Source organism: Tauraco erythrolophus, chromosome 9 (genome assembly GCF_009769465.1).
Source record: "Tauraco erythrolophus isolate bTauEry1 chromosome 9, bTauEry1.pri, whole genome shotgun sequence".
Classification (NCBI taxonomy): Eukaryota; Metazoa; Chordata; class Aves; order Musophagiformes; family Musophagidae; genus Tauraco; species Tauraco erythrolophus.
The window spans coordinates 40,166,002-40,178,085 of NC_141473.1; the positions used below are offsets into that span (position 1 = coordinate 40,166,002).

At 39.2% G+C, this 12,084-nt stretch overlaps 1 protein-coding gene across 3 annotated transcripts in view; it reads left to right on the forward strand.

The window, feature by feature from the left end:
• The window catches only part of PCDH15 (protocadherin related 15), a 359,782-nt gene that overhangs the window by 96,441 nt on the left and 251,257 nt on the right, over window positions 1–12,084 (forward strand). For all 3 annotated transcript variants that reach the window (XM_086616980.1, XM_086616981.1, XM_086616982.1), the window contains one exon: window positions 3,306–3,461. In XM_086616980.1, coding sequence (XP_086473106.1) covers window positions 3,306–3,461 — 156 coding nt within the window. The remainder of the gene's footprint in view (window positions 1–3,305; window positions 3,462–12,084) is intronic.

The following is a 12,084-nucleotide window of genomic DNA, read 5'->3' on the forward strand; positions in this document are numbered from 1 at the left end:
TCGTTTCCATTTTTAGTTTAAAGGAGCTAATTGAAATCACCTCGTCTTAATTTAGTTTTAATTCACAAACTGATTTACATGTGAAGCAAAGGTACGCAGCACAGAACATGGCAGAAGGGACATGGTGGCAAAAGACTTTTCAGTGCATCTGCAGAGTCAGCATTTCTTCTTGTGCCAAGCAGCTGCCTGCCTTCACAGAGACAGGCAGGTACCGGAGTGTGTTTGGCATTTCAGTTTCATTTTATGTTAGAGCAAAAATCAAGAGCCCCTAAAGCGAGGTGAGACTTAAAAACCACTCTAGGAAGCGTAGGATCAATTCTTCACCCCACGCAAGTCTGCATATCCACATGGCATTGGGAAACAAAATTAATTTGTGTTAGATCGGCACCAATTCTTTTTCCAACGCTTTTAGTGACACTTTTCTTTCTGCAGATTCATTCAGCTGACCTGCTTTACCTGAATCTAACTTAGATGCTTTACCAAAGCAACCTCGTCAAATTATTTGATTTCCACTGTTAGTAACAGTCTGACTAAACTCACAAGTATTTATGTTTTTATGAACACATAAAGATGCTTTACAATGATGTTCTTGGCAAGGAGTAGACTGAAGTTGTAAGGAAACAGGTGGAGGGTGTACACTTTCTTAATTATGTATAGGTAATATTGGTATATTTACATTGGTATTTACAGGGTCATTTCCTCATTTTTTACTATGATGGTAACATTTCTTAGTACTGTAGTGCTGGGTAAAATGACTCCTCTGTGTTCATTTAGTTTTACTGGGATATGAAAAGAAAATCTGAAATATGAAGTAATTGAGATTTTGGGTGTGAGCCCCACTGTAGCCGTCATCGATGGTCTCAATGAATTGCTGTGAGTCACAAGCCAAAGAAAATGAAAGCAACCCACAGAAACCCCACTGATATAGAGTAAAAATGTGAAATTTATGTCATGGATGTGATTAATATGGCTCTATCAAAAGGCTGTTTCCAGCCTTCAGAACCAGAGCTATACTAACCCCTAAAATGCAAAATCATTCAAGAGTCTGTGTGCTTCCTTTTATTTTTTTTTTTTTTAAAGTAAACTCTTTTTCTCATCTTTGAAGTTAAAGCCATGGAAACTTAGTAATGCCAATAAACTCTGGGGTTTTATTAAGTTGAATCTTAAAATTCAATTTTTTAATACAGAGCAAAAATTGTAGTCTCTGATACACAAATGGTGCATATATGATTGCATTCAATATATTTGGATACTCTTCCCATTTTTCTCTCTGATGTGCCCACTTGTCAACTCCCTGCTGATTCACTTAGCCTGATCCTGTTCTTTTTTATTACTTTTCTTGGAAGAAAATCTTATTAGATTCCATCGATTGATTTTACTAAGAATGACAGTATGTTTTCCAAACAAAATCAGATACAAAGAAAAATCTAGATTTTTTTCTTCCAAAACTTTAAGTACTTAGGAAGGATGAATAGCCATAAATCAGAACTGAGGGTGAAAGGAACTGCTAAAAGGTGTTGAGAGAATTTGTCCCCACCAGCATGAACAATTTGTTTCATTGTGCTGTTATGTATTTACGTTTTTTGTTCATAAATGCCTGGATTGATGGGTGTTGGTTTAAAGACCTGATTTTTAAATTTAGGCACAGACCCAGCAGAAAGTAGTGTTGGTCCTGTGCTCTGTCACGTTTTACCGAAGGCGACAAACTATTTTTTTCCATGTTTTCTGAAAAAGACAAAATCCAGAACATCACATATTTACATACCTATCGTTACAACTAATTATGTTTCTCTTGGGCTTTGCTAATAACTCTACATGTAGTTTGAAGTTTATTCCAAGTGGCCTAAAAATTCTTGGATCTTTTACAAAGAATGCCAGCTTGAAAAATAGATGGAGATGATAATGTTAGAGGCTTAACTTAAGTTACAGATGATGTTTGGTATGTTTTTACCTGTGTTAGAAGTTCTGTTGCTAAAAGCAGAACCACACCATAGCTGGCTGCAGATTTTTAGAGTGGAGAGAATGGCGTTCTAGTTAAAAGCTCCTGCTGTACTTCATTGCAAAGAAAGTGGAGGGTAAATGTGTAGGGAAGAATAGATGTTTCACGTAAGATCTCGCCCCTACCACCACCAAGCCCCCTTCTTTCCCCAAATCCGATGACTCTTTAAAAACTGAGTAGTGCCAAAGGGTAAGGAAAGCCATACGGTTCTGAAATCTGTTACAGTGAAACTGGAAAAAAAAATCGATCAATCAATCAAAGAAATTGTAGCATTGAGAATGAGTGAAAGCAAAATTATGTAGATCTATAATTACGTTATAATTGTCTCAGAATCTCAGTACAAAAACCTGTTTGCATTCACTGTACAGAAAAGTATGACACAGGCATCTTTAAACCACGTTTCTGAGGTGTTTATTCCCTTGAACACTCTGAGGTTAATAAGTGCAGAATTTTTTCATTTTGTCCCCTTCCATGCTCGCTTCCTCTCTGCTGAGCGTTAGATACAAAATCAAAACGGGCTTGCTGTCGATATTTGACATGCCAGACTGTTGCTTCAGATATGTGATTTGGCACTTGCTGTGGTGGGAACGTTGTGGATAGAAGTGACACTGGAATGCTGTATTTCCGTAGGAGTCGTTCAGAATTTCCATTTCAACCAAAGGTGCCTTTTCCTTTATCTGTAGAATTGTTTTATTAACTCAGGTAAGCAGGACTAGCCTTTCCAGCTTAAGTTTCTTTACCCATTCGCCAAGTTTGGGAGTTATTTTTATTTGAATACGATGACGTTCACTGGAGTAAAAACAACAGGACTTTGGATCGTCTACACTGAAAGGTGACCGAGTTGTTTCTGAATGACTTGGGAAACGTAAGTGGTAGGATATTGAATTTATTTCTGACTTGACCTTTCAATTCTGGTATGAATAAAGCAAAGGTTCAAACGTGTGACATTTTCCTAGGTATCTTTCAATAATCAGAGGGTGTTCCGAAGAGGTGCTTTTTGTTGTTGTTCTCAAGGGAAGTGTGAAGGGCTAATCGTGCCAGGGATTCTTATTTCTGTGTTAGCACATACGGCTGGCAAAGCTCGGTCTGCAGAATACAGCCTTGGGACACGTAGGTCTACTTAAACATTGCCAGCATGAGTTGTAGTCGGGACACTCTCCGAGGAGCTTTTTGATCACACGTAGAGCATTAAACGTAACACAGGCTGTTGGGCTGTAAGTGAACCTGAGCAACACCCGCAGCAGTGGAAAATGTAAGAGTTAGTTCAAATTTTGACTAGTTATTACAAATATATTTTCATTTACAGCCGCCAACGTCCATTCAGTCCATTGTGGTGCAAGTGCAGTGCGTTAACAAGAAGGTTGGCACCATTATCAACCACGAGGTACGGATCGTGGTGAGAGACAGGAACGATAACTCGCCTCGGTTCCAGCAGCAGCGGTACTACGTGGCAGTGAATGAGGTCAGAACCACTTACCTTGTCTCCTCGATTTCTCTTTCGTGTGATGTCATTGCTGAACGCCCCCTTTCAGTTCTTCTGCTCCTCATTTGAAAACCCCATAAATTCCGTTGGTTTAAAATCCCTTCCTTTCGTGTCGCTTTGGAAGAACACAGCACAGACAGTATCCTTCAGTTTTTAGCTTTTAAGCTGTTCTTCCTCCTTCTTAATGAAAATGGATACAAACACGGCTCGTCAGGACGCTTGTAATGTTGCAGGAGATGCTTGAAGCTACATCTCAATGAGCGAACCATTGATTTCTCTTAAACTTATAAAATGTTGTACTGTGTTCTGCAGTTGTATCAACAAACCTGGAAGTCAAGCAAATGTATTTATGGAAAACAAACGTAAAACAAATAGTTCAAAAGATTTTATTAACAATACTGAAGCTTGGCAAAGTGCAGTTTCGGTTTATTGCTGTTTATCTTTTTTTTTAAATTGTGTCTGTGAATGGAATTGTTTTGCTTTATCTTTTTATGGAATACAGCTGTGGGTTGGACTTTTCTGCATTATTTGAAGGAAAATTTTTCTTTCTTGAGCTAGTGCAACTTCATTTCACTTTACAGTTAAGTTGGGCATTAAGGATTGAACAATCTGCTAATAACTGGTACAAAGGATGTGTGTTTTCAAAGTAAGTTAGTATTCTGGGGGTTTTGTTAATAATAAGAGGTGGAAATGGCTAGACTGAAACTAAGAGGAGAATAGAAAGATGGGTCAGTCTTCTGCAGGTAAAGATGGGAAGAATTACAGTTACCTTTAAGAAAATAAAGGTCTTAAACTTGCAGTATGCATTATGTCCTTGTTGGGTGGGTTTTGTTTTGTGGAAGAGCTTGGCTGCTTTCATGTTGTTTGATTATTAGAATTGATTGTCTGTTTCAAAAAAAACTTTGTTTCGTGTGTTTGGGAGATTCAGCTTTTCAGTGCATCTGCATGTTCTCTTAGGATCACTACATGGCTCGAAGTGACCAAGCAGGCAGCTGAGCCATGTGCAGGAGATCTCATGGGCCCCAGGACAGGAGCAGGAGAGTTGGTTGATGAGTTAAGGCCTAATTAAGCCAAAAGAATTGGGGAGGGGTTCCCACACACACACATTATTTTTTGAGCAGAGAGCTGAAGTTGAGATAAGGATACATAGGTTTTTCAAGCTTAGTGGTCTCTTGACTGATGACACCTTTTAAATTGAGACTGTTTCCCCTCAGACAAATTTTTGGCAATCCCTCTGCCCGTGTTTCTTACCACCAGCATTTGGAGGGCACAAAATACCATCTGTCTGAGTTCCAGTGAAGCTGTCATCCTGTTTTTAAATTGTTTTCAAGTTGGCCTTTACACGGTAATTGTGATTTCTATGTTTTTGCAGACCTGTTGCAGAAGTGCTTTTGATCTACAGGAAAGGCAACATAAACGTTAGTCTGAAGTGCCTGTACAGGCTGTGATGCGGGTCCCAGATGGCTTCCAGGACCTGCATAATTTTTTCAATAAGACCAAAGGCAGGTAGTATGCCAGTGCTGTAACACTAAGGAGGCAAGGATTTTCCATGATTAGAAAGGAGTCTGGAAGACAGAGTGAGAAATGCACCATTTCAAATTATTTCTATTCAGAAATTTGACAATGTTCCAAGTATGTGCAGTCATTTATTTGCGTTATTATTGGGTAAAATGCAGTATTGCCCTTTCTGCCAGTTGCAGTCCTGATTTAATTAGCTTCTTTGTTTCATTTTATCACTGTTAAGCTTATAGCTTTTGACGTGGCACCACTGTGCCCTTCAGCAGTACCCAGTGGGTTAATGCTCTCGTTAATTAACCAAAAAAGAGTTCACAAAGCATCTCAGATTTTCTCAAAGGTTTTAGTGAGTGATTACATTTTTTAATGATAGTTTATTCTGCAAGTAATTGGCACTGCCTTTAGTGACTTTAACTACAGGAACGCACTGGAGCGAGGGGTTTGTGGTTATTTTTTTATAGCCTCTGGTCTTCTATTTTTAGTTTGCTTGTAAACTAAAAAGTACAGAAATTTCTCTTGCGTAAGTTACGTAAAGCAAATCAAAGGACAAGTACATATTATTATTTACAGCTACCATACATGCGAGCATCACAAAGATGTCCCTATTTTTTCTGGCCAGGAATTTTAATCTGCGTCAATTTGAGGACTGACTTGTTCAGCTGCTTCACAGGGTGTAGTTGGCAGTTGCTCCTTTCAGCTGCCGTGCCCCTCTCTGACTGTGCCACGTGGGGTGAAGAACGCACAAGGCATCCACTGTGGCTTTATAACCACACTGCAGTCACTGGTGCTTGCACCAAACATTAGGTGGACCTTCCACATACACTATTTAATCCATCTGCACGTGCACAGTAAGTGTTGGAGTTACAACTCCAGTGCTAAGCAGCTTTGTAGGTGGTGTATCTCTCAAAAGCATCACGCTTCCTGTATATGCCTAACATAAGAAAATCCTGGGCAAATATGTCTCAGCCTTGCAATTACCCCAAAATGTTTTAGAGGGAGTAACGTCTAGGGCTAAGATTTTCCTAAGTGGTCAAAACTATTGTATAATTATTGGCACCTGTAATATGAGAAGAATAACCATAGTTAGATTTTAATTCATTAGGTAGTTTTTTAGTTTCAGAAGAATGTCAAGGGGTGAAATTATATTTTTGAGAAATAGAATGGTTTTTCTGTCTAGTATTCTTTGTATTTGAACTGTCTACAACATACTAAAATCAATTTGTAAAAGAAGCTGAGGTTAATTATGATACCAACATAAATCCTAGTTTCACCTGTGATTTTTCCATTCACACATAAAAAGACATGGTTTAAAATTAAGCCCGTGTTTTGCCAGAAGGCTTAGAATGAGATGGATTTGGTAAGGTGGTGTCTGGTTTGGTTTATACCAAAAGGTATCTCAGTTTTTATTCTTGATTGGTTAGAAAAGGAGGATGTCTGTACTGAGTTAGACTAAAAGCTCCCCTAATCCAGTGTATTTTCTCTGTCCGTAGCTCTTACAGGTGCTCAAGAAAGAGCATAAGGATTGGGAAACATGAAGTGGTGCTGTCCTAAGGAGCTCACACAAGCTCCAGTCACTTGTAGCTGCAAAATGTGTTAGACCAAAGGCAGTGTATGCAATAGCTCTTGACCATTTTTTTTTTTTTTCCCCCAGTGGGTTGTGAACATGTATATTTTATTACAAGAAATATTGACTCATCTGTATCAAACTTTTCCATGTTGTCACGAAAGTCTGTCACAGCATCAGAAGATGCATGGTGTAAGTTCAGAAATACCATGGTAGCATTTACTTGATTTTCAAAGCCATCCTTCGCTTACAGAAGTAGAGAATTTTATCATTAGCACTTATTTGCTGATGCCTCAGTATTCCTGTGTGGTAGTACTCCCTTGAGTCTCCATTCTCCTACCTCTAAATTCCTCCTCAAGTGCTTGAGCATGAAGAAAACAAATTCCATGCCTTAAGGCAAACTTCCCAAGTCTTACAAAATATGTGCACTTATTAATCTGGTAACTATGTGATCTCTCTTATGAAAAAGCCATGATCTCTCCTTTCCTTCCTCACTCGAGGTGTTGTATAGTCTTTTTCCATCGTGTCTCCTGAGATGAGAAATACCATCCTTTCTCACTCTACTGCTTCAAATATCTTCATTTGAATCCTAAAAATCCTGCAAAATCTCTATACACGGATAGTGTCTGTAGAATTTGGATCTATTCTGCATATTATCAAATGATCTTTAGGGATTTAAGTGTTTTATTCTGTAATGGGCACACCGGTACATATAGAATACCCCTGTGTAAGGTGATCCAAAATTAAAACGTGCAGAGGAATTAATGTTCCTCTCCAGCACATGTGCGGTTTGAAAAACGTGCCTTTTGCATCAAAGTATAAAAATTATCATTACATATTTATGGTGGAAATACTTTTTTTTTCAGGAGGATCTTAATTATGCTAATAAAAGTATGGATCTTTCATGTGTAGCTGCAGTATGATTGTTCTCATACTTGTTAGTGTTGATGGAGCCTGTAATGTCTGCTTGTCTTGGTGGCTTAGCTTTGAGTGACAGAGCTAGTATTCCTATTAAGTTACAGGTAAAATTGGTTTTAAGCTTCGGCTTCTTCATTTAAAGTATAAAAGAGAGTCTCTGTTTCCCTAAACTATGTGCTTTTTAAGCAAAGTGTTATTGTCTAAGCGTTTGTAAATGAAGTAGTTAGAGTTAGCTAGTAGGAAAAGACTCACCCTGCATTTTTTGGAGGGAAGGGGAGTGTGCAAGCAGAGGAAACACTTTACGTGTGTGTGTGTACGTATACGTTTATGTGCACACTCGTTTGTGTACTTATACATGTATGAATAGTCCCCAATACCTCTGGTCTTCAACAGTGTCAGGGTTCAACCCCAGCCAGCAACTGAGCCCCACCCGGCCGCTCACTTACTTCTTCCTGATGGGGTGGGAGAGAGAATCTGAAGAGTAAAAGTAAGAAAACTTGTGAGTTGAGATAAAGACAGTGTGATAGGTAAAGCAAACCAGGGAATTCCTTCACTCCTTCCATCAGCAGGCAGGTGTTCAGCCATCTCCAGGAAAGCAGGGCTCCATCATCACACATAATGGTGACTTGGGAAGACAAACATCATCACTCTGAACATCCTCCCCTTCCTCCTTCTTCCCTCAGCTTTATATGCTAAGCATGACATCATATGGTACGGAATATCCCATTGGCTAGTTTGGGTCCATTACTCTGGCTGTGCTCCCTCCCCAGCTTCTTGGGTACCTGCACTCTGGAAGCTGAAAAGTCTTTGATTTCTTAGCAACAACTAAAAATCAGTATATTGTCAACATTCTTCTCGTATCAAATCCCATCCTAAATCCAAACCACAGCGCTCTTCTAGCTACTAAGAAGAAAATTAACTCTGTCCCAGTCAAAACCAGGACAAATAAGTCACAGCAGGGGGCTAATGCAGGCACAAAATAACCACGTGCTTGAAATTAACTGGCGTTTTGTGCATAGGCTGTAGTCAAGAAAATGAAGTTGTAATTAAACTATTGACTTTTTATAGTTGCCTGGGTGATGAAACCGATTTAGGACCTAATTCAGGGAACTCCTAAGCAGTGCTGTTCCGACATCTGAAGTAACTAAGCTCATTGTTGCTCTTGGGCCGCTGCTGCTGTGCTTACCACACCAGAGAGTCCCTGCAAGCACTGGGACAGAAATGGGCTCTTTTCCTCCGTATCACAGCTGACCCAGTGCCACTGCTCCATAAGGGGCATGAAGTTACTGGTTTTTCATCTGTATTAAAGCAGGCTCTGGCCTCACCAAGAGCTTAGTGCCGCACAAGTGCAGATCCCCTTTAGAGGGGTTTCCCTCTTCCCTTTCCCGTGCTTTTTCAAGACAAAGAATTTAAATGTCTCAGCCAAAAGCAAATCCAACTGCTGTCCACAGCATTATGAATCTTCTGATAAAAGTAAAAATGAGTTTAGATTGTGGTTAACGTTTTAATGATAATTAGAAACACTCTGCATGGCTGTTTCCTTTGGTTTGTGTGTTACGTGGTTTTTTGTTCATATGAAAATGTCACATCATTATTCAATTAGAAAAAAAATCCTGAGGAAATGACATTACCCTGGGGCTAAATGTGACCGTGTGTATTAGTGACTTAAAGACAGGAGTTCTTGCAGTAAATTAAAACCAAGTTCCATAGTTAGGTTGAAATTCAGAAGAATTATGCAACTCGGTTAACGCTCTACAGGCAAATCTATAGCATTACTGCAAGGGTTTAAAAATACTTATGACCTAATACATAAGTCATACATAAGATTATGTATTACAGAATATCTAGAAGAAACTATAATCTTTTACTATTAAGGCAGAATTGTGGTTGTGTGTTCTATGTTAAACACAACTTATCTTAACAAATTTTATCTCAGGTAATACAACGCTAACTCTGCGTTGCCTGAGTTTTATAAGACTGACTTTTTATATTAATTTTTTGTATTAATTTGTATTAATTTTTTGTATTAATTTTTCACGTGAGCCTTGCCTGAGTGCTACAGAGGAGTTGGTAAGCTCAGGAGCATTTAAATAACAGAGGGTTTTGGAAACAGTAGCGGAGTTACCAGAACACTGTTTGAAGTCAATGTCACTTCATTAAACATGCATAACCTTACAGCTGATGAGAATTTTCTGCCAGTAAACCAAAATTCAAGACTTGCTTTTTCTTTCCCCCTCTTCCCCTTAAGTTGGCAGAGATGAGAATCCTTTGCAAAACGAGCGTGTTTCTTGAACTTCAGCCATCTTAAAACTTTGGCTTTGGGCTGTTGAGAATTATAACTTGTGCTGAATTTTCATCGCTTCTGGTGTAATTATTCATATCTTTTTCCTTGTGGTACTGAAATAATTAATCTCTGCAGGTAGACATCATCAAAAGAATATTAGCTCAGAATGATCAACTGTAAATCTTACTTTGCTCTGTGGTTCAGGGCCACTGTGAAAAATTATTCATTTTTAACTTTGTAAATAGGCAATAATAGGAAAATTTATTTTCAAAATGTTTTATGGAAATGTTGAATGTTCTTATCTGCGTCTAGTCTTGTAATAGACATAAATCATGTCGAAGGAAATTTTTAAGCATTACAGCTGTTGACTGTGGAAGAGTAAGATTTATTGTGTGCATTTCCTCTCTCGTTGTTTAATTGCATTCTTTTGAAATGTTACTTGTTTCTTGTCATCACGGTTCTCTTTCACCACATTGAATTCCCACAGAGATTATTATCCTCCAACTGTCACTAACACTCATGTAATTTTTTCTGTACAATTCCTAACGTTTTATCTTGCATAGGGAAAGTCACTCAGCTTGGTCAAACACTTTAGTACGTAACTTCGGTTCTTATTCATAGGAGATACTAAAATTTAATATTGAAAATCAAAATTCCTCCCTAAGGTATGTCTGAAGCAGGCATGTCTAATGGGAGGGAAACAAGTGGGGCTCTAGAGACAACTCAAGCAACGCTTTCTAGAGCATTTTTGGATCCTTTTGAGAGGTAGCAAAGCAAAGGAGCCAGGAACCCCTCCGTAGACATATTTCCACTTCCTTCATCTCCCGGAAAACTTGTTAGTGAAAGACTTCTCAGAGAATGAACTGAGTTGGAAACTGGGGGAAATGGGTGCTGTGCAGAATCCCTCTGCTACAGGTTGACATAGCAATGGTGGGGGTGATTTGAGCTCTTGATAAGTCTTTATTGTCTAGAGAGCATGTGCAGCTACTAAAGAATGAATTTGATCACTGGTTTCAGAAATTATGTATGTTATATAGTATATAATGCAAAACCATCTCGATGTTCTGCTCTTTGCCACTGCCAAAAATGTGAGTAACCAATTTGTTCAACTTGCACACTCATGTATTGAAGTGACATGCCCATTTTGTGTCTGGGCGAGATTAAACCCAGTCAGCTTGCTCTTTCAGCTTTTGGATACGTGTTTTAGATACCTCCCTAACGTTGGCTAGAAAAATATTCCTTTCGTTCTCATGTTACCTGTCTGTCTTCCTAGGAATGCACTTCCTCATGGGCTGTTCACGTAATAAGTAATCCTTATTTAAGCAAGAACAGTGGGATTATTCATGTTGGTAAAGAACTATATGGAGAGTGAGTACTATGTGTAGTACTCTACATATAGTCACATTTTGTAAGGTGAACTGAGTTCCTCCTTGTTGTTCCAACAACAAAGTGAGTGGTGACAGCAGTCTGTCAGAAAGGCTTCACCAGGTAGGATGAAGGTAATGGTAAACCATCGCAATGTGGAGATCTTGGTGTAAAAATATTGTGTAGCTTCGAATGCCGAGTGCCTCTCTTGAATGATTACAAAGTGGAGTTTGAGACAGCTAAGAGCTCATCTGGATTTTTCTGAGGGCTGCAGAAATCTTTGATGTGAGGTTTTGGGCAGGCTGGAAAGTTGATTGAAATGAGTTAATTTTTTCCTAACTTTCAGGAAGAGGGAGTTGCAGGGGATTTTTTTTTTTTTTTTTAGTGGCCTTCCTAAAAATCATTCGTATTGCATATTAGGTTCATGAAGGTCTGCACATCTGCAGTCAGTTATTTTGGATGTCATACACTAAATCTGAGACTTTAGCTTGGACTTTTGACTTACTGTAAAAGCAAAAGCATGCAATTGTAATTCTGGTGTTTACTGCTATTTCATTTTTATAACTGTCGTCTTTGTTATCACTTAATGATGTGCTTTACAGCGCTGGAGCCTTTTTGTGTGAGTCATCATTTATCTGCACCCTGTCAGGACCCTGATACAGCTGCTTTGGATGGAACAGAGCAAATAACTATTGCCCAGCGGAGCTGCTGGTTAAATTCCATGGAAACCAAATGTTTATGTGCTTCTGAAGAGCAACGCAGCTCTCAGCATCCTTCAGCTGTGAGCACTTGTGCAGGTTCAGCCCTTCCTCAGCCTCTTGGCAGCCATGGAGGTACCCGGTCAGGGCAGTGATGTTGTCCGGGATGTTGTGCTGGAGCTTCCCTCTCCCTTTGAGGACACGGAGTTTCAGTGACCAGCTGAGGGAGCGGTGCCAACGCCTCCATGGCTGGCTGTG